Source organism: Lissotriton vulgaris, chromosome 7 (assembly GCF_964263255.1).
Source record: "Lissotriton vulgaris chromosome 7, aLisVul1.2, whole genome shotgun sequence".
Classification (NCBI taxonomy): domain Eukaryota; kingdom Metazoa; phylum Chordata; class Amphibia; order Caudata; family Salamandridae; genus Lissotriton; species Lissotriton vulgaris.
The window spans coordinates 1,743,351,321-1,743,374,113 of record NC_141695.1 but is presented as its reverse complement, the minus strand read 5'-3'; the positions used below and the strand labels follow the sequence as shown (position 1 = coordinate 1,743,374,113).

At 47.4% G+C, this 22,793-nt stretch overlaps 1 protein-coding gene across 1 annotated transcript in view; it reads left to right on the top strand.

The window, feature by feature from the left end:
* The first annotated feature begins 3,638 nt into the window (after positions 1 to 3,638).
* LOC147706554 (fish-egg lectin-like) overlaps positions 3,639 to 22,793 on the top strand; it is a 40,116-nt gene continuing 20,961 nt past the window's right edge. Inside the window, exons 1-2 of the mRNA XM_086933024.1 lie at positions 3,639 to 3,956; positions 9,636 to 9,863. Coding sequence (XP_086789150.1) covers positions 3,905 to 3,956; positions 9,636 to 9,863 — 280 coding nt within the window. The 5' untranslated portion in view covers positions 3,639 to 3,904. The remainder of the gene's footprint in view (positions 3,957 to 9,635; positions 9,864 to 22,793) is intronic.

Sequence of the window (22,793 nt, the reverse complement as noted above, 5' to 3'; positions counted from 1 at the left end):
CTCGTGTGCTGATGACGGCTGGGGGCCGTCATGAACCCGCCCACTCGCGATTCTGCCGCACAGGCGCAGAATCGCGGCCGCGGCCAAGGGGTTAAAGTAGTAAACAAGTCAGTAAAATACTGACCAAGTTACTTCCTTAGAGGGCTCTCCCCCAATCTTGGGCCTTGCCGCCATAATACGGCTCTGTGCGGCCACAATGGACCAGTTAATGAGACAGGTTCACAGCCTTGTTTAATTTTATGTGGACATTTTCCAGGTATGCTGCAGAAATGGGATACATCTTTGTATATAGGTGAAAGGATACTAATTTCTCAAAACTATTAATTGAATCTGCATCTTGCTAATACACAAACAGAAATGTACTCTGGAACTACCAAAGTGTATTCTAATAATTAGTATCAGAACTTTTAAAGGCTTCACAGTGGAGCGATAGAGGTCTTGTAGCATTGGATCATGGCACATGCTATTAGAGGTGGGTGAGCCAAAAAATTAACAGGGAGAGCCTAGCCAAGGGTATGGCTTGGATCTTATCATGAGCTGATTCCCCAAAATATTTATTATGCAAATCAGACAACAAACCACACAAAATATGACAAAATCAAGTTCAAAGAAGTGTATTTCCTTAACATGTGGAAGCTTTTATTGCACTGCACTGAGAAGTGCTTATCAAAAGTGATAGCTTTGTACAACTGGTAGTCTGAACTCACATATTCGAATGTGCTTTCAAATGCTAAAATGACGAAAAAAGAGATTTGATTAAATAAAATAATTGTCTAAGATCACACGATTAAAGCAGGGAAGCTGCGATTTATCCAGGTTTTCTGGTTTCACTCTGTGCATTCTTTGAAATATAGCACAAACTCTACCCAAAGGTATTGGAGGGCTTTACATGAGCACCAGTTCTATGACACAATGTAACATGCATTGTTTATAGGCTGTGGAGATTAAGTGATTTGCCCAGAATCACGTGATATTGAGCTGATGCCAAGACTCGAACCTGGTTCACGAGTTAGTCGGTAGGTCTGGCCTTAATACAACATCCTGGGTAGCAGGAAGGAGGCAGAAGCCACATGAAAGCTCAGCTCTCTATGGGCTTGAGGTTCCAACAGAACCTCGAGATGAGCCAGAACCAGGCTTCGGGCTGGACCCATGGTTCGAGCTTTCAGTGGCTCGTCCACCTCTACATGCCATTGAGCCATTTTAGCACTCTGCTGCCCTTTTCCTAGGTCTGACCTGTTCTCTATAATATTTTTTTTAAAGGTAAATGTATCATAACTCAGATGTATCTCACTAGATCCCATTGCTTAGTTTTACAGTGACTTCAGTGATGCCTTTAATAAATCTCGAGCTACTTTCAGCTGTTTTGTTTCCTTTTTTATCTTTCTTGCTCAGAAACATTCTGTGCCACACACCTTAACACGTGCTGGGTATGCAGGAAACCATTTTGACATTTTTGTCCACTCCGGCTCCTCTTAAGACCATCCTACATGTTCAGCATTCCGTCCATTATTTGTTCCTTTTGCATTTGTTACCCTAAGTCAGAAAGGTATGCCCATGCATGAGTCCCGTACTCTCCATGCCATCGGATTCAAGCTATCCTGACTGATGAGGGGTGAAACCCCAAAACCGGTCCTAGGATGCTTGTTTCTGGTCCAGGGAGTACCTGACCTGGCAGTTGGGGCTGGACTGTTCCCATGGGGAGCAGGGTCAAGACTGGTTTGCATATGGCTATGTATGAACTGGAATTGCAAGATGAGCAAACATACCAGTGAATTTAGGCCCAGATCTCTGTACTGGGGTGAGTGTTTGACATTGTCCAGCCTTCCGTACATCATTTCTTCTTTTTGCATTTGTCAGCCTACATGCTGCAGCATGCTTCTTTAGGTCCTGAAGAAATATGTAATTATTCCACTCTGGTGAAGCACCACAGGCTGCCCCTGCCAACTTGCACCACCTTCAGAACCAGCTACTTCATCTACAAAACCATCATGAGCGGCATCCCTGCTTACTTGTATGACCCGATCATCATCTATCGTGGCTCTCCACACACCCAACAGCCAGGACTTTTTCAGAAGGGAGGAGAAGAAATGCAAAAGGAGAAAAAGAAGGTAAAAGGCCATTGCCATCTATGCACTAAGAATCTGGAAGGAGATCCCATATCCATTCAGCAGCCTCAGCACAGATCCAATTTAGTAAATGGCTGAATACTCCCCTCTTTAAAGGACAGTGCATCACAGTAACACACTCTGCGGGCATGATTCACAGAACTGACTTAAGACAAAATCCTAAACTTAGTACTTTTGGTATTCACAGAAGTTAGGATATTGTCTTAAGTTTGTCTTAAGACAGACTTAAGACAAAATCCTAACTTAAGTCTGTCTAAAGTCTGTCTTAAGTTTGTCTTAAAACAAACTTAAGACAAAATACTAACTTAAGTCTGTCTTAAGTTTGTCTTAAGACAAACTTAAGACAACATCCTAACTTAAGTCTGTCTTAAGTCTGTCTTAAGTTTGTCTTAAGACAAACTTAAGACAAAATCCTAACTTCTGTGAATACCAAAAGTAGTAGGTTTAGGATTTTGTCTTAAGTCAGTTCTGTGAATCAGGCCCTGACACTTGTTAACCATGTCTTACCCTTTGTCCCTGTACAGCTCTCTGCTGCCTCTCTGCTACTTTTGAGCTATATAAATACATACACAATAATGAACTAATCTGGAAAAATATTAATTACCATCAAAATTTAATTAAACAATTGGTAACATTTTGCATAATGCTATAAGTTGGGGATAAACCTTGGCCAGACTTTTTAACCCAGGGTGACTGATACAACGTATTTCCACTTAAGGGAGATTTACCTTATATGTACTTATTTTATTATGGTTATTTTTTATATTTTTATTGTGTTACTGATCTCTGCACCAGCAAAGTTGCTTCTTGAAAATATTGCTTCAACAATCGCAGAGGATTAATGGTTAATTGATGGCACCTTTTCTACCTGTGGCCCCAAAATCCCAGAACAGACTCTGTAATGAAATACTGGGACATCATTAACTCTCTCCAATGCACTACTTTGTCTCACCCTAAACCTCTCTCAATATATCCTCTGTTTCCACTCTCTGACTCTTCCCAAACATCATCTTACTACTCTGATCTCCAAATTAACCTTTTCCAGATCCTTCCCTCCTTGGCTCACTTCAATCCTCATTTACTAGTATGATCTTCCAAACAACTCTTTCTGAATCCCCCCCTTATGAACACCCCCTTTGACTCATCCCAAACCTCATTTTCTACTATAATCTCCAAGGTAACACTTTCTAGACCCTTCAGTCTTCTATCCCTCCACTATCCTTTTCAATCCCACTCACCTGTCCACAGCTAAAATGTACTCATAATTCCCTATACTAATTCACAACGAATCTTTTTTGGGTTCCAGAACAGCGTGCTTCTCGCCAAGAAGCGATTTGAAGCCTCATCGGGGGCAGTAAGCGCTAAATCAATAAAATTGCAGACACATAACCTTGGCGGGACCTCATGGCTCCCGTGGGGTCACACCCCGATGATATATTATGTTACATTTCCGGGTAACTGCATAGCGCAGCCCTGATCAGCTCCTTGGCTTCTAGCCGCACAGGACCGGTCTCACAGCTTCAAGGCACTGTGGAATGGCCCCATCCGAGGCCCCAGGAAGCCCGCCCAGCCCAGGAATGGGACCTCTCGCCTGCAATGGCCGTGGCCACGCCGAAGCGTGCAGTTGCCTTATCCCCGCGTGTTTACCCTGGGGGAGTGGGTGTCCCCCGCCCAGGTATGCATGGCTTCCTGCTGTGTGTGCAGGGCGGGGCCGGCCTCGCTTCTGCACATAAGAAGGCAGCTTTGGCCCCCACCCGCCCATCACTGCTCCAAGCGCCATGAAGGCCCTACTGCTGCTGGCGGCGCTGCTGCTGCTGGGGACGAATGCAGGTAGGAGAAGGTTATTGTCAGGATGATGGAGTGTGTGGGGGTCTCCAGGGGGGCTGGGGTGGGGGGAGACCCCCAGAGACCTGTGTAGAATCCGAATGTGCACCCACGCACTCACCTGCAGCACCAGTGACATTCAGTCATTGGGACACAGCTCTGTTAAAGCGCTTCGACCCTGGCCCGCGGCGCCCCCTGCTGGTCAAGTAAGGGTCACAGACAGAGCTCCACCTGTCAGCCATAGCCCTTGTCTGCAGCGCCCACAAGTGTTCCAATACAGAGACCCCGACTCTCAGCTGTCAGTGCCCCTCACTACTGCTACCATTCTGGACACTCCCAGCCAGAGCTCTCAGTGACTACAATACTGACTTGTAGCGCCACGATTCTTCCCGAACTGTAGCGCCACACATAGAGCTCTAACAGCATGAATCAATACTCATCTCACAGTACGCGCTGCAATTCCAGAACAGGAGGCTCTGATAATGCACCTCAGTCCTGACCTAGAACCACACAGGAGGCTCTGATAAGGCACCTCAATCCTAACCTCAAACCATGCCCAATGTTCCAGTATTGAGAGCCACACAGGAGGATCTGATAATGCACCTCAATCCTGACCTAGAACCACACCAAAGGTTTAAGGACTAGGAGCCATACAGGAGGCTCCGATAATGCACCTCAATCCTGACCTAGAACCACACCAAAGGTTTAAGGACTAGGAGCCATACAGGAGGCTCCGATAATGCACCTCAATCCTGACCTAGAACTACACCAAAGGTTTAAGGACTAGGAGCCATACAGGAGGCTCCGATAATGCACCTCAATCCTGACCTAGAATCATGCCTAATGCTCCAGGACTAGGAGCCATACAGGAGGATCCGATAATGCACCTCAATCCTGACCTAGAACCACACCAAAGGTTTAAGGACTAGGAGCCATACAGAAGGCTCCGATAATGCACCTCAATCCTGACCTAGAATCATGCCTAATGCTCCAGGACTAGGAGCCATACAGGAGGATCCGATAATGCACCTCAATCCTGACCTAGAATCATGCCTAATGCTCCAGGACTAGGAGCCACACAGGAGGCTCCGATAATGCACCTCAATCCTGACCTAGAATCATGCCTAAGGTTCCAGAACTGAGACCCAAACCAGTGGCTCTGGTAATGTACCTCAATCCTGACCTAGAACCATGCCTAATGCTCCAGGACTAAGAGCCATACAGGAGGATCCGATAATGCACCTCAATCCTGACCTAGAATCATGCCTAATGCTCCAGGACTAGGAGCCACACAGGAGGCTCCGATAATGCACCTCAATCCTGACCTAGAATCATGCCTAAGGTTCCAGAACTGAGACCCAAACCAGTGGCTCTGGTAATGTACCTCAATCCTGACCTAGAATCATGCCTAATGCTCCAGGACTAAAAGCCATACAGGAGGATCGGATAATGCACCTCAATCCTGACCTAGAATCATGCCTATTGCTCCAGGACTAGGAGCCATACAGGAGGATCCGATAATGCACCTCAATCCTGACCTAGAATCATGCCTAAGGTTCCAGAACTGAGACCCAAACCAGTGGCTCTGGTAATGTACCTCAATCCTGATCTAGAACCATGCCTAATGCTCCAGGACTAAGAGCCACACAGGAGGCTCCGATAATGCACCTCAATCCAGACCTAGAACAACCCTTAATGTTCCAGGACAGGGAGCCACATTGGAGGCTCTAATAATGCACCTCAATCCGGACCTAGTGTGGACAGAGTCTGTGAATCATGTGTTCCCTCTGTCTCTGTTGCATTGTGCAGTGTGGACAGACTCTGTGAATCATGTGTCCCTTCTGTCTCTGTTGCATCGTGCAGTGTGGACGGACTCTGTGAATCATGTGTTCCGTCTGTCTCTGTTGCATTGTGCAGTGTGGACGGATTCTGTGAATCATGTGTTCCCTCTGTCTCTGTTGCATCGTGCAGTGTGGACAGACTCTGTGAATCATGTGTTCCCTCTGTCTCTGTTGCATTGTGCAGTGTGGACGGATTCTGTGAATCATGTGTTCCCTGTCTCTGTTGCATCGTGCAGTGTGGACGGATTCTGTGAATCATGTGTTCCCTCTGTCTCTGTTGCATTGTGCAGTGTGGACGGATTCTGTGAATCATGTGTTCCGTCTGTCTCTGTTGCATCGTGCAGTGTGGACGGACTCTGTGAATCATGTGTTCCCTCTGTCTCTGTTGCATCGTGCAGTGTGGACGGACTCTGTGAATCATGTGTTCCCTCTGTCTTTGTTGCATCGTGCAGTGTGGATGGACTCTGTGGACCATGTGTTCCCTCTGTCTCTGTTGCATTGTGCAGTGTGGACAGAGTCTGTGAATCATGTGTTCCCTCTGTCTCTGTTGCATCATGCAGTGTGGACAGAGTCCAGGGCCGGACTGGGAACCAGAACCGGCCCTGGCAAAGTGCTCGGCCGGCCCCATTCCCCCCTCCGGGAGGAGAGGGGAGGGGGGAGAGGTGCGACCGCGCTCTGTGACAGGGCCGGTTTTCGGCCGTTTTTGTTACAGGGCCGTTTTTGCAGCATAACGGCCCTGTAACAAAAACGGCCCCAGGGGCCCAAAACCGGCCCCCAACCATGCGGCCCACCGGGGGATTGCCCGGTGCCCTTGCCCTCAACGGCCAGTCCGGGCCTGACAGAGTCTGTGAATCATGTGTTCCCTCTGTCTCTGTTGCATCGTGCAGTGTGGACGGACTCTGTGAATCATGTGTCCCGTCTGTCTCTGTTGCATTGTGCAGTGTGGACAGAGTCTGTGAATCATGTGTTCCCTCTGTCTCTGTTGCATCATGCAGTGTGGACAGAGTCTGTGAATCATGTGTCCCGTCTGTCTCTGTTGCATAGTGCAGAGTGGACGGACTCTGTGAATTATGTGTTCCCTCTGTCTCTGTTGCATCGTGCAGTGTGGACAGAGTCTGTGAATCATGTGTCCCGTCTGTCTCTGTTGCATCGTGCAGAGTGGACGGACTCTGTGAATTATGTGTTCCCTCTGTCTCTGTTGCATCGTGCAGTGTGGACAGAGTCTGTGAATCATGTGTCCCGTCTGTCTCTGTTGCATCGTGCAGAGTGGACGGACTCTGTGAATCATGTGTTCCCTCTGTCTCTGTTGCATCATGCAGTGTGGACAGTCTGTGAATCATGTGTTCCCTCTGTCTCTGTTGCATTGTGCAGAGTGGACGGACTCTGCGAATCATGTGTTCCCTCTGTCTCTGTTGCATCATGCAGTGTGGACAGAGTCTGTGAATCATGTGTTCCCTCTGTCTCTGTTGCATTGTGCAGTGTGGACGGATTCTGTGAATCATGTGTTCCCTCTGTCTCTGTTACATTGTGCAGTGTGGACGGACTCTGTGAATCATGTGTTCCCTCTGTCTCTGTTGCATCGTGCAGTGTGGACAGAGTCTGTGAATCATGTGTTCCCTCTGTCTCTGTTGCATCATGCTGTGTGGGCAGAGTCTGTGAATCATGTGTCCCTTCTGTCTCTGTTGCATCGTGCAGTGTGGACGGACTCTGTGAATCATGTGCCCCGTCTGTCTCTGTTGCATCGTGCAGTGTGGACGGACTCTGTGAATCATGTGTTCCCTCTGTCTCTGTTGCATCATGCAGTGTGGACGGACTCTGTGAATCATGTGTTCCCTCTGTCTCTGATTCATCGTGCAGTGTGGACGGACTCTGTGAATCACGTGTTCCCTCTGTCTCTGTTGCATCGTGCAGTGTGGACGGACTCTGTGAATTATGTGTTCCCGTCTGTCTCTGTTGCATCGTGCAGTGTGGACGGACTCTGTGAATCATGTGCTCCCTCTGTCTCTGTTGCATCGTGCAGTGTGGACGGACTCTGTGAATTATGTGTGTGTTCCCACTGTCTCTTTTGCATCGTGCAGTGTAATCAGACTCTTTGAATGATGATATTTCGATTTTTTGCAGCTTTATATATTGCGAACTGGACCCGAAGGTATTGGGCACGTTACATCAGCACCAGTTACATTACACAAGGACATATTCATTGTTGTTAACAGTGGGAGATTAAGTGATTAAGAGATCACAGGATGGTTGAGCAGACGCCGAGACTCGAACCTTCTTCCCCAGTTCCAAAGTTGCCAGAGAGAAGTTGGCAGCTTGGCTGCACACGAATAGACTTAGCGGGAGTCTATAAGTACCGAGGTGTTTACATTGATAAGGAAGGATCATTTGTCCGACACCTAGAGGAGATCACAAGAAAGGGATTGGTACTAACATTAACCATGAAAAGTTTAACATCTAAACTACTGGGCCCAAAATTAAGCCCCCTACTAAAAGTAGCACAGGCCAAAATTCTTCCCACAATTACTTATGGTAGTGAAGCCTTAAGAGGGAGAGATGCAAAACTGCTGGACATAACCTTAGTAAAAGCATACAGAACCACCTTTAACCTCCCAAGCTACACTTCCCCGGCACAAATCAGACTCGAATTCGGCCTATTGAAGCAATCATGGGCCAGATACGGCGCAAATATCAACTGCTGGAACAAAATTAGACTATCGACTCCCAAAACTGTAAAGAAACTTCTATGGCAAGATCTTCAGCAGATCGAGGATTCACCTGCAAGATGCTATCTTCAGGAGGCTCTAGCAGGCACTGGACTCTTGGCCATTTGGAACACGCTGGTCCATCATTCAGCTTTTAAGAAATTAGTGTGGAAATCCTTGAAATAGCTGGCTTTGGTGGAAGACAAAGCAACTTTTTCAGTAAGATCGCATGCCTGGATGACTTTAAACAACTACAAAGCCTTGGCCCCTCAAAAATATTTCAATCTGGGCTACCCAAAACCACAGAAACTAAAATTCTTAAAATTTCGCCTTGGGAGCCATCTCGAACATCTTGTAGTCTGGGCAAAAATGGCCAGGGCGATATTACCCATTTACTATGCTCCTGCAAGGAGCTGACACAGGAAAGGAGACAGCTGCTAAGTGTTCCCTTAAACCAAAGGAATATTCGCTCAAGGAGACAAGCAGTTTTGGCATGTTTTGACCCAGCAACGCCTCAATTAAACTGTAGACTAGTGAGATTCCTAGATGCAGCCGAGAAAAAAATGCCATCAAAAGCTTAAACTCCACCTAGGTCAAGGGGAAGCCGCGATACTGCGCGCACTCCTAACTAAGACACGAGACTGCCACCATTAAGGTCGACCTGGGAAATCTCCATATAAGCACTTGGACTGGGTTCTCAATATTGTCTCCTTTTGGATAGTAGTACCGCCCGGACAGAGTTTGAAGCCGGGCAGAACGCATCAATTACATTGAGAACTATGTGTTTGAAGAACAAAGTCATTTGTACCCAATAGCAATTTAACTGTTTTAACCTTTTAAGGAGCTATGAATTTTTGCAAATATGTAATTTTATTAAATCATGATTTTATTGTATTATCTAAAACTTGTATTGCAATGGTTTTAAGTAACTGTGCAAATGTAATACAATTCAAATTCAGTTCCATAGTCAGCAGCTCTGGCGCTCTGCCACATCTTCTGTCTCTTCTTTAACCCTATGCAGTGGGGACATACTTCATACCCGATAAGCACACATTTCTAATCATGTCAAGCGAGAACAGTCAGATTACAAGTAGTGGTGCCTGCTCAACGCCTCTCTCTCCATTCTCTGCCCTTCTCTCCAGACCCGGACTGCAGCGTGCTTCCTGGGAAGCTGAAACAGATCGACGCCGGAGCGGGGGCCGTGTATGGAGTGGGCTCCAACGGAACCATCTGGACATGGGACTCGTCGGCGTGGGTGAATGTCCCCGGCGAGGCCATCCACGCCTCGGTCGGCCCCGCCGGCGTCTGGTGCGTCAACAAGGCGAACTTCATCTACAAACTGCAGGACAACAACTGGGTCCAGGTGGCAGGTACAGGCGCTTCCATCCCTCCTATGAAACATGTGCCAGAGGCGTGGTGTAACCCCTGTGTGTGCAGCTTTGCAGGTGCCAAGGCTTGCCTTTGGCCCCCGCGGGTCAGAGGAGTGTGGAGGTGGAGGGCTGGGGAGGGTGTGGTGGACGTAGAATGACATTGACAGTCGTCAGCACTAAGGGCCCGATGTAGGAGCCCTAATACCGGTCGGAAACGGACGATTTCTGCCGTTTCCGACCGGTATTAGGGTTTTCAGATGTAGGGGGCTGAAAATTACAGAATCGGTAAAACCGATTCGGTAATTACAAATGTAGGTGGCACAGTTTACAGTGCCACAGCCCCTTAAGAGTCGGTATTTTACCACACAATCCTATTGTGTGGTAAAATACCGAATTCAGGTGTGCATGCACACCTGTGCAATGTGACAGACAGACATGCCCTTAGGGCATGTCTGTGTGCCACATGGCACACATGCCTGTATTTGGGGTGCTAGAGGGTGTCAAAGTGACACCCCCTGCACCCTTGCTGGAATCGGTATTTACTGAATCGGTAAATACCGATTCGGTAATGCCCATTGATTCCTATGGGCTTCAATGCCCATAGGAATCAATGGGCATTACCGAATCGGTATTTACAGAATCGGTAAATACCGAATCTTTACGATTCGGCATTTACCGATTCTGAAATACCTACACCCCCCCCCCCCCCCTCTATTTTACCACTTCTTAAATACTGAATCGGTAAAATTCGGTATTTAAGAAGTGGTAAAATGAAATTACCTACATCTAGGCCCTAGTGGCCAGAGCAAGGTATGGACTTAATATGCAGGTATTAGCTAGTGTACGCATATGCAGCAGGTACACCTACTGGCTGGACTACATGTTAGCAACAGGGACACCTAGTGGCTCACAGTGGCATCAGCAAAAACATGCAGAGAGATCTTAGGGTACTATCAGTAGTGGCGACAGCAAGCCGTGGAAACACATGCAGCTGCTGGCGAGGGCAGGTGTTTGCAGCAGGGAGTGGCCGGAGAATGGCGCTGGTACCCTTGGCGCAGAGTGATCAGAATAAAACATCTGAGGCAGTGACACCTCTTGACCAAAGAGGCATTCGCAGCAGTGACACAGTTACCAGAGCAAGGAACTGGACACACGCAGCTATTTTCACGTGTAAAGATGTGCAGCAGTGACAAGTACTAGCCGAGCATGTGTTAATCACAGTGAAACCTAGAGGCCAATAATGGGATGAGCAGCAACCACACCCAGTGACCAAAGAGGAACTGGCAACATTTATGGTATTGGCTTCAGCGCCACCCATTGACATGCGTGCGGCACCGGCAGCAGTGACACCTAGAGGCGACTGTGGGCATCAGCAGCAGTAACACGCAGTGACTAAAGCGCCCTTGGGATTAGTGACACATAGTGGTCACTGCATGGTATTGGCAGCAGTGACACCTAGAGGCGAGTGTGGGCGTTAGCAGCAGTGACACCTAGAGGCGAGTGTGGACATTAGCAGCAGTGACACCTAGAGGCGAGTGTGGGCATTAGCAGCAGTGACACCTAGAGACGAGTGTGGACATTAGCAGCAGTGACACCTAGAGGCGAGTGTGGGCATTAGCAGCAGTGACACCTAGAGGTGAGTGTGAGTGTTAGCAGCAGTGACACCTAGAGGCGAGTGTGGGCGTTAGCAGCAGTGACACCTAGAGGCGAGTGTGGGCATTAGCAGCAGTGACACCTAGAGGCGAGTGTGGGCGTTAGCAGCAGTGACACCTAGAGGCGAGTGTGGGCATTAGCAGCAGTGACACCTAGAGGTGAGTGTGAGTGTTAGCAGCAGTGACACCTAGAGGCGAGTGTGGGCATTAGCAGCAGTGACACCTAGAGGCGAGTGTGGGCATTAGCAGCAGTGACACCTAGAGGTGAGTGTGGGCGTTAGCAGCAGTGACACCTAGAGGCGAGTGTGGGCGTTAGCAGCAATGACACCTAGAGGCGAGTGTGGGCATTAGCAGCAGTGACACCTAGAGGCGAGTGTGAGCGTTAGCAGCAGTGACACCGAGAGGCGAGTGTGGGCATTAGCAGCAGTGACACCTAGAGGCGAGTGTGGGCATTAGCAGCAGTGACACCTAGAGGCGAGTGTGAGCGTTAGCAGCAGTGACACCTAGAGGCGAGTGTGGGTATTAGGAGTGACACCTAGAGGCGAGTGTGAGCGTTAGCAGCAGTGACACCTAGAGGTGAGTGTGAGCATTAGCAGCCGTGACACCTAGAGGCGAGTGTGGGCATTAGCAGCAGTGACACCTAGAGGTGAGTGTGGGCATTAGCAGCAGTGACACCTAGAGGCGAGTGTGGGTATTAGGAGTGACACCTAGAGGCGAGTGTGGGCATTAGCAGCAGTGACACCTAGAGGTGAGTGTGGGTATTAGGAGTGACACCTAGAGGCGAGTGTGGGCATTAGCAGCAGTGACACCCAGAGGCGAGTGTGGGTATTAGTAGCCGTGACACCTAGAGGCGAGTGTGGGCATTAGCAGCAGTGACACCCAGAGGTGAGTGTGGGTATTAGGAGTGACACCTAGAGGCGAGTGTGGGCATTAGCAGCAGTGACACCCAGAGGCGAGTGTGGGTATTAGCAGCCGTGACACCTAGAGGCGAGTGTGGGCATTAGCAGCAGTGACACCTAGAGGCGAGTGTGGGTATTAGGAGTGACACCTAGAGGCGAGTGTGGGCATTAGCAGCAGTGACACCTAGAGGCGAGTGTGGGTATTAGCAGCCGTGACACCTAGAGGCGAGTGTGGGCATTAGCAGCAGTGACACCCAGAGGTGAGTGTGAGTGTTAGCAGCAGTGACACCTAGAGGCGAGTGTGGGCATTAGCAGCAGTGACACCCAGTGGCCAGATCATGGCCTGGTCATATCCAGTATTTAGACCAAAGTCACTTCATACACAGGGAAGTAAAACATCTCTCCGCCAGGCGTGGACCTAGATTTGACGATTCCGAACATTGTTTTCAGTGGTGAAGACTCGTTCAATAAGGGATTCACTTGAAATCAACCCGCTAATGGATGACAACGCAGTTTATCTGCCATTTTATCATTAATCGCTGCACTTACAGGACCACTTTCTAATCTGGTGAGATCCGCAAAGAGTTAAGTAAATTAGGTAACTGTGGTAATAAATCTCTACCAATTAGTAAGTTCCAACGTTAGGTTTATTGTCGTAAATACAACAGGTGCTTCCAGCTTGGCGGCAGCAGCTAATCACAACATTCTAACCCACACTCCAGGATGTAGAGTGGTTCATACCAAGAGGTCAGGGAGGAGAGGGGTGGGCGGGGAGAGAGAGAAGGAGAGAAAGATTACAACACACCTCCCTCCCTTAGAAAAGATGGAGAGAGAATGTGCAGGAAGAAGATGCGCAGGGTAGGCTGGGATGGGGGAAAATGCGTATATAGTCCCAAAGCAAGTTCTGTATCAATAGGGTGAGTGTCCCTGTTCTCATATACATTTGCAGAGATATGGTAAGACTCTTTAAAACATTAATATAGAAATAGGAAGCGTTAACAGGTTGCATTTCCTATGTTAATCAACTGTAACTGTCACGTGAATTTGAAATAGTTACGAGGTTGCATTTCCAGCGTTAAACAACTGTAAAAGTCTGGTGCCTTTAAAAAACTCAGAACAGGAGTAAGAAGGCTATGCGGTTACTTTGTCAAACGTTAGGCAACTGGAACAGTCTGGAACCAACAGGGAGTGCCACTCATGACGATAGATGAAGCTAATCAATGTATGCATTATGTAACACTACGGGCATCCCCATGTTGGTGAAATCAAGGCATCACAACCTTTTCCCATTTAGCTCTCCCATGTCCAAGCTTACTACTCCGTCTATTTCTCCCTGGGATTCCGAACTCCTACTGCTGGAATTACCATCCCTTACCAGAAGATTTAGCATGGCTGTACAATCCTTTTCTCTGGGCAGTAGCTTGTGCCAGGACGCACCCCTAAGGCTACCACTGATGAAACCAACTTCCGTTTCCATGTACTTATCAATACCGGGACTGGGCCTCCTTCTGCTCCCACTTCCTTGGTCATGACTATGATTGCCATCTTTGTCGCATTTAGTTTTAGACGGCCCCCGATCATTTGCATGAGTCTCCTCAGGCTTGAGTGTGTCCTGCTGTTCCCTCTTGGGTTTGCCATACACGAAATCATACGTGTCTTCTGAGCCCTTGCACTTCGGCTTCTTCCACATACCATATACTGGACCCCTCTTCCCTTCCTTAACTTTTAGTGGGGATCCTTCTAGGTCTCTCGGCTTTATGTTGCACTTCCTTTCCGTCATTCCATTCTCGATCCCTTGTAAGTATTCATTTTTTATTTCTCCTTTAGGCTCGATATATCTTGCATCTCTCACTCTTTCTAGATCACAATTGTCCATATGCTCCTCTGACCACTTGGGTTGGAACCCATCCGGCTTCATTCTGTGCTGCATCACTTTGCAAACGGACTGGTCGGTTTTATTCATCTGCCATCCTCGTTCTTTGGTTGTGGTATCTACACTCACCACCAGTCTTCCCAAATTTCCACCCGTCTTCACTTTTTGTTTACTACTGTCCATTCTGTCTGGTTTCTTACGTATTTCTCTTTCCTCCACCTGGCTTTGATATGTGTTTTTTTTCTTGTTGTGTTCATCCCTAATAGTTTCACTCTCCCACTTCTTTTCCTTTGCAGTATTTTCAAATGCTGCCGTAATCTTAGGTGGTCGCATGCGAACGTCAACAGTTTCTCCTCTGGTATTTTGTTTGCTTTGATACTCTGCCAGCTCATTTATGTGACCTTTTATTCTTTTTTCCCATGAAATCCTCAACTTCTGTTGATCTCTCCACCCTAGTGTGTTGATACTACCTCTCGTTATGTATATAGTACTCCTCGTTTTGTTTTCTTTATAAACTACATCCATGACTTTGTAACCAATAATCTGTATATCCTCCCCTGCATATGTTTTCAGGACTGTGTTGGCCTCTTTTAGTTCACTGCCATATTTTTTTGCAAATTTTCTGTCCCAATCTTTTTTGCTTACCATGCTATATCTCGAACCAGTGTCAGTAATCATTTCCGTCTCAACTTCTTCTATTAAAACAGTGCATCTCAGAGCTACCTTGCTGGCTCAGATATCCTCTTTGCCCTCCATTCTTTCCTTGAAACTTTCATCCATATGTGCCATTCCACTAGTGGCTAGTATATAATATTCGTCCCAAACGTTCAGAATATTTTCATACATGTTTCTATCAGTACCTGACATGAAAACTTTCTCCATGTTGTGATACATTTTCCTTCCACCCTTACCTAAGCTGTGGAGTAGAATTTCCACTTTAGCTTCCGGTGACAAGGATGCTACTTCTTCTTCCAAAACGGACAAATAGTTTTCAAAATACACTTTCCACTCCCTCCACTCTGCAATGTTTTTATTAACCTCCTCCATGAACGGCTCAGGTGGAGGGAGATTGTACTTTCGGCCCCACTCCATGTTGGGTGTGCTGCAATACCTCTTCTCTTCCACGGAATGTGCCACCAATCCACAAATGCAGCACTACAGTACCCACACTGATCACTACTGAGCACTGTTATCTTTTGGCCACGTTGCCCCAGGGGCCCTTAATGATATCATGCACTTGCATTAGCTCACTATGAATATTACAGAAGAGTTTCCAGGAGGACTGCTCAGGTGACCCTTCCGCAAAATGGCAAGGAACAAATAAACTCTGACTGGATACCGAAATGGGACGGTCAGGTTATGTGCAACTACACACCGAAGGGTGAATCTTGATGGCAAATACAGGACTGTTATGACTGTGTGCGTATTGAACAGAGGGCTAGAGGAATGAAAAGGGACGTGACTGTAATTCACACTGCCTCGCTATGAGATACTCGCAGGGTGCTGGGTACTTCTCACACTTACCCCCTGCAAACCCCACGTTCCTCAGAGGATTTTCTTAAATTATCGTTGCACAACCTGAGTCCTGGTGCTTTAATAAATCAACCGCCTGTCCTTAAGGCGATCGCCTCCAAACGTCGTCGTTGCCTTAACGCTCTCCCCCTTCGCACCAAACTGCCCCGTCAGGCATTCGTCTTTGAATGACACACACACCTCCTTAGAATGGAACCAATACACCTTTAACAACTGAGGACTGGTCGGAAGCTAGGTGCCCGGCACGACACCCGAAATTCAATTCCTACTCCTTGACAGGTTTTCCCTGTTGCATATGTACTAGGATATAGAGACAGGGATCCTGCGTCTGAACTCTAATGGGGTGCTACCACTGATAGGTGGTCACTTATTATATCACCTCACCTCCTTTGCTCCCATAATATTAATTTCCTATTATTTGTTTGACTTCAATGAACTCACCTCGGGGAGACGACCCCCTCTGTCCCTTGTACAGTTTTCCTTTTCTCTCCTCCTCAATAATCACTGACAGTTACTTCACTCAAGGTATTGCCCAAGTTAATTTTCGATCACTGGAACCCAAGCTCGCTAAACTTTATGTTCCTGAAATGCTTTCTCAATGCAGCTACCATACACGGCCACTGTGCAACTTCATACGTTTTCCACACCGTACCTTCCGTTGAACGCTCCTCCTAGCGTTTCGGTGGCTCCCTGCAATTAGGTAGTACGGCTGAGGTTACTCCTCTTCACCACTCAATGAAATATCTTCTTTATGCAGCTACCATTCACTGCCCCAGCACAGCTTCATTCGTTTTCCACACCGTACATTTCTTCGAACGCTCCTCCTAGCGTTTCAATTACTCCATGCAATTATGCAGTACAGCTGAGGTTAATCTTCCTCCCCTTAATTTAAAATTATTTCACATTCACTGAGGCCGATAATTGCTCGCCTCTATGCTTCCGAGATTATGGGTTAACAACTCCCAAATGCTGTCTTTCACTCACGACTCGCAGTCTTGGCGCTCACCTGACGACCGTTTCTTTCAGGTGGACTGCGTTCCTTTCTCCACTCCTTTATCCTCGCGCAGCTTCCATAGCTCCCCTCACAGACCTGTGCGACTCGCTCGGGAACCACATGGAGTGCCTTCCGTTCCAACCGCCCTCTCCACACCACAGCGGAAGAGCGCAAATTACGAGATCCTCCTTCCAAAACGCGTCCCCTGAAACGGAGCTTCCCGTCGACTGCTCTGCGCTAGGTCTGGGCCAGACCTGCTCCGTCTTCTCACCCAAAGACTTTTCGCTTTTAACCACAAGCTGGATGTCCTGACTAACCACGGAGGGGACTCAGCATGGTGTCAAGTAACATCTCCTCACCCGGAACGGAAAACCACCGCCAGGAGTCCTCCGCTTTCCTTTTCCTTTATTCCCTCCTACCTTCACACATGAAGGGTTAGGCAAACGAAGTCCTCCTTCTACTGCCCCTTTTCAGGGCCGGAACTTCCCGTCAACGACTCTGCGCAAGATCGGAACAAGACCTGCTCCGTCTTCTCCTCACGAGAGTTCCCTGCTTCTCGCCCACAGCATAACAGTCCTCACAAACCACGGAGGGGACCGAGCCTGGTGCCGATGAACATCTCTTCACCGCCTGGATCAGAGCACCGTTGCCTTGAGTCATACGCTTCACCTCAACATCAACGGTTTAACTCCTTGTCTCCGCTCTCAACCGGCCTCGAGGTAGACCGAATATTCTTCTTCATGAACTGGGTGAGACTTCCTTGTTGCTTTGCTCCGCTCAAGCGTCAAATATATCCAGGGGAAAACACCACACTGACCCTGGCTCAGTATCCCGTCCTCGTCGCCATAAATGTGGTAATAAATCTCTACCAATTAGTAAGTTCCAACGTTAGGTTTATTGTCGTAAATACAACAGGTGCTTCCAGCTTGGCGGCAGCAGCTAATCACAACATTCTAACCCACACTCCAGGATGTAGAGTGGTTCATACCAGGAGGTCAGGGAGGAGAGGGGTGGGCGGGGAGAGAGAGAAGGAGAGAAAGATTACAACAGTAACCTCCTTGTAAAGGAAATTACGCAAAAGCTACATGATTATATACCTGCACCGTATTATAATGGTCAATGAATCTATCCAAGAATTTTAATAAAGTTCTTTGAAATTGAATATAATTTTGAATAAAGATTCTCTTCATATGATTTTCCTAGCAATTGAGGAACTCACTAAATGTATTCACCAACAATCAATATTAACAGTATGAAATATTCATTTGAAGACACATCTACAAAAGGAAAATTAGATGAAAAACCTGGGGTATTTTAATTGACACTTAAAACATTTCTCAGATTAAATGTTTCAAAAACGATCCGGAAATTTCAGCAAGACACCTATAACTACAAGAATGATCCACTATGTGCTTGGGCTGATTAATCACATATTCATCGTATTAAATCTTTTGTCGATTAATGAGGGTATCCAGTAGTGAGGTGGAGAATACTTTCATCATCATAAATTATGGTAAGTGACATCTGTTGGTGTGGAAAAAGCGGCTACCACTACACGGCAAAAGTTAGATACTTTTCATATCAGAGCAGAGGTTCAAGGGGAAAACAAGAGAGGACAAATAAATAAAAAAACTAGTCGCCAAAAATAGGAGTTGCAGATTATCTCTAGAAAAGAATAAAGTATTGCAGCAAGGGCTGTCATATGTAACTATAGGGGGCTCGAAGCCCCATCTGGGCCTCAAGCACGGGGCTGTGAGGGGGGCTATGATGGGCCTTCGACCCTGGACCCGAAGGCACATAAATGCTCAGACGGAGCGGGAGGAGGTCTCCCCCGTGCCCAGTGGACCCCAACCCGGAATCTGGCCGTAGGGCAGGCCGGAGCACAAAGCCCAGGGCAGGGGTGCCGCCCTGAGTCCCCGGGGGTCACTGTGCCCCGGTTGGAGCTCCTGGGCCCGGCTGTGACGGAGAAGCCTCCCCAGGCCCACAGGAGCCTATCCCATGCCTTGGCAATGCAGTAGGCGGGAAGACAGTGCCCAGGATGGGGTGCCCCCACCCTGAGGCCCCGGTCAGAGCTTCTGAACCAGACCAAGCAGGGGAAGCTTCTCCTGCCCGTTGGACCCCGTCCCGGGTCCTTGGCAGTGTGGCAGGCCAGAGGATAATGCCCGGGGAAGAAGGGCCCGCCTCAAGGTAAAGGCACCCTGGGTCCGTAAAAAGGATAATTACACTTGTTCTACCATGTTTGTTCGCTTAGACTTTTACCTTAGCTCTCCCAGCACCCAGGGAAACATAGCCAACCTAGGGCTATCCAGGGTGGGCTGACTTGCGGGGCTCTTACCATGTTTTATTACCCAGAATCCCTTGCAAACCTCAAACTTTGACTAGAAAAATCACACTTTCCTCACATTTCTGTGATGGAAAGTTCTGGAATCTGCAGGGAGCCACAAACTTTCTACCACCCGGCCTTTCCCCAGGTCTTCTGATATAAATTGGGGTGCTGCTCGAGTGAGCAGTTGTTGCGTGGGGGTCTGGAACATTGTGTGGGCAGCAGCAGGGGGTCACTCTGTCCTCACCCTCCACCGGATCAAGGTGAACCGCGCCAGCAGCCCAGGGGAGGACTCCACGGACCAGGAGCCTCCGGGAACACCACACCTGTGGGTGAGTTGACGGCCCGCCTCCCGCCTCCAGCCTCCAGCCTCCTCTTAGCTTCTCGAGGCCCCCGCTTTGCCCCGCCCCCATCCTCTATATAAAAAGTTATAGTCCCCGCTACGCGGGCGGGCGCCGGGCGAAGGACGGGCAAAGGGCGGGCCGTCTGTGGCCGTCAGGGGCCAAGGGAGGCCGGGCTGGGCCACCCCCCTTGCGTTCAGCTCTGTGATACAATGGATATTAATGTACTGTTGATACTATACCGGCTCATCAACTAATTGTTGCCACTACGGGACTAACTGTTTATTTTATTTAAAAGACGGTCTTGGACTTGTCCTGCTGTTACACACAAGTCTAATGTGCCTAAGATAGCTTATTTTTCATTATTAATATTTTTAATTAATTCACTTCCCCTTTGATTCTGGTACTTTATAAAATGGGCAAAAAGGTCTGTCCAGAAAGAAATCTTCCATTAGTTCAACATACACCCATTCAGAAACAAACCTCAATAGACAGGATGTTAGCAAAAGCTTTGGGGGCAGTAGCTACTGAAATAGAAAGAACGGAAAGGAGACTATCCATTACACCTAATCTAGCCAATAGCCCATTGATTTCCCAATTTCCCGATTAACTAGACCCATCACTGCATGAACAGCTAAGCGATCTACCCATAGATGTGGAAGACACAAACAGGGAAACCAGGGCAAGTAGGACCCGCCTCAGGCTAGATAGACATACTAAAACTAAATCCATCCCAAATCCTAAAGTTAATTTGCAGGCAAAACGTAAAAACGTGAAAGCAAAAGGTGTGGATTTAACAAATTCGCTAACCCCAAATATGAGGCTAGATTGTCCCGCACCAATAGATGAACAGCCTGGGTGGGTCTTGGATTTGGTATCAAACCTAGAGTCTCAGTTAAGAGTTATTGTCAAGGAGGAGTTGATGCCTATTCTAGAAAGCCTGGAGAGTCTAAAACTAATAATTGCAAAAGGAGCTGACACCAAGAGTACGCCTCAACAAGCAACTCATTTCAGAGGTACTGAAGCAAATTCCCCAGTTAGGGACCATACTGATATTAATGTGAATAGAAGAGTATTATCGCCAACAATTATTATAATCTCTGGGGCACAACCATAGGCAAGGTCCACTACGGATAAAGCTCTAGATAAACCTACTTTAATTCAAGCAAAGGGGAAAAAGGCCAAACACACACTGTTAGACTGCGCAGGGGAAACTACAAAGATTGTCGGAATAAGCCAACCAGCAGCAGGTTCTCTGCCCGATCAATCTGACTTATTCTCCAAACCCCCAAACATCAATTTACGGCCCGCCTCAACACCGTATGTGTTGATTCTGGCAGGCATACCTGAGATAAGAAAGGGGCAGACAGAATCCCATCAAGAGTTAAAAAATAAATGTTTTCATTGGTTATCCAACCACAGCGATTTCCGCTATGAAAGCGCTGAAGAAATTCTAACTACTAGACGGGTAGGGTGGATTGGTCAGCGCCAGAAAGACATCCATGGGAACTGTATAATTATGTATAATATATAACTGTATAATTATCAATTTTAGGAATCCTGATGTCACTAAAAGAAGCCTCTGTGATAGGGCAGAACCGGAACAACATTCTATTACTACCCTTGGGTTTCTTCTAACCCCCCCCCTTGCAGTACCACCAAGGTACCAGTATGGTACCCGAATGAGGTGGAGATCCCCCGAGCCAAATTATCCTCCCTCCAATAATAACCAATACTGGACACATCGACATGCTTTCAACATACCTACCTCCAATAGGTTTAGTCCCCTGGAGGGGGTAGATTGACAGTTGGCAGTCCATGCAGCAACACAGGAAGGGATCCTGGACATCATGGCAGATTGGGTGTCTGTACTTAAATCTTACTCCCCTAGGGTGGTAGTTCTGGGAGGAGAGTACTTGAGCGGTTCCTGACCCACTACCTCAACATGGGATGAGCTCACCCCGCTAGTTGACCCCCTCTCAGCTACTCAGCTCAGAGCAGCATAGAGAAGGTAGCTGCACAGGTATCTTCCAACATAGGACCCAACAACTGTCATATCGAGGTATCTGACTCCTTTAACATAAGCACACATAGCAGAGACACCACAAAAATCCTGTCCTGGAATGTAGCAGGCATTAATAGCAAATTGGATGACCCGGAGTAGAGATCACTCATTGCAGAACATGATATTTGTATGTTACAAGAGACGTGGGCTAGAGATGAAGTCATCATGCAAGGGTTTGCCAATTTCTATATACCGGCTACCCACGCGGGTGTAGAAAGACCGTTGGGAGGTCTAATTATATGGGTGGGTGTTCATCTTGGCTGTAAGGCAGCTCAAATAGACACATCCTCCAAGGATATTCTATGCGTACAGCTCCTGTTTCCATCACATAGCCCCATCACGTTAATTAATGTTTATTCAAGACCTACCCTGAGAGGCAAGGAGTCTCCTACCCTTGAGGAGCTGGATACAGTTTTATCCAGCACCCCAGTTAAAAATATGGTCTTACTAGGAGGGGACTTCAATTGTCAATTCGAGCCCTTAGAAGGCCTGAATTGCGACCTCATCTCTGAGGAGGATTTCCTCCTCAAAATCCCGGAATCTGGTTGCCCTCCAGAGCCCCAATGGACACCTCAGATAATTCAGATGAATTGTATTTTTTAAAAACATTTAATGAGAGCATGCAATGGTAGATCTCATTCTGATACATCATCTGCCACTACTTTCCATAGTAAAAACCATGGGTCTATACTGGATTACATCCTGGTAAATACCATTCATTGGGACAGGATGGTTGATTTTAAAATACTCCCCCGCATCGATAGCGATCATGATTCATTAGTAGTTGACCTCCATCTTGTCACTCCTATTGTACCATATTGCATTGATTCTCACAAGGACCAGGGGAAAACACTATCTAATTGTAGAAGGCGTGTAAAATAGATTAATTTTGTAAAATCCCGGGAAAACATGGGTACCCTTTATGACACACTTCTACCGGTGCTTCTTGAGGCCTCTACCCTATCCAATTCTGACAGGGACTGTATGGAAAAAGAGGCGATCGAGAAAAATCTCGAAAAACTAAAAAAAATAATACTAGATTTCTTCCTCCCAAGTAAACCAACTAAACCCAGCAGACCTGTGTCCCACCCATGGTATAATTCATTCTGCCGAAAAGCTAAAAGCTCACTGGTGGCCTCAATCAAATCAAATGACCGTACCCAAATTAAAATTCATAAAAGGGCCTATAAAGAGGCTGTCCAAGGAGCTAAACACAGGTGGGAACTGGAAAATTGGGACCTATTAAAAAC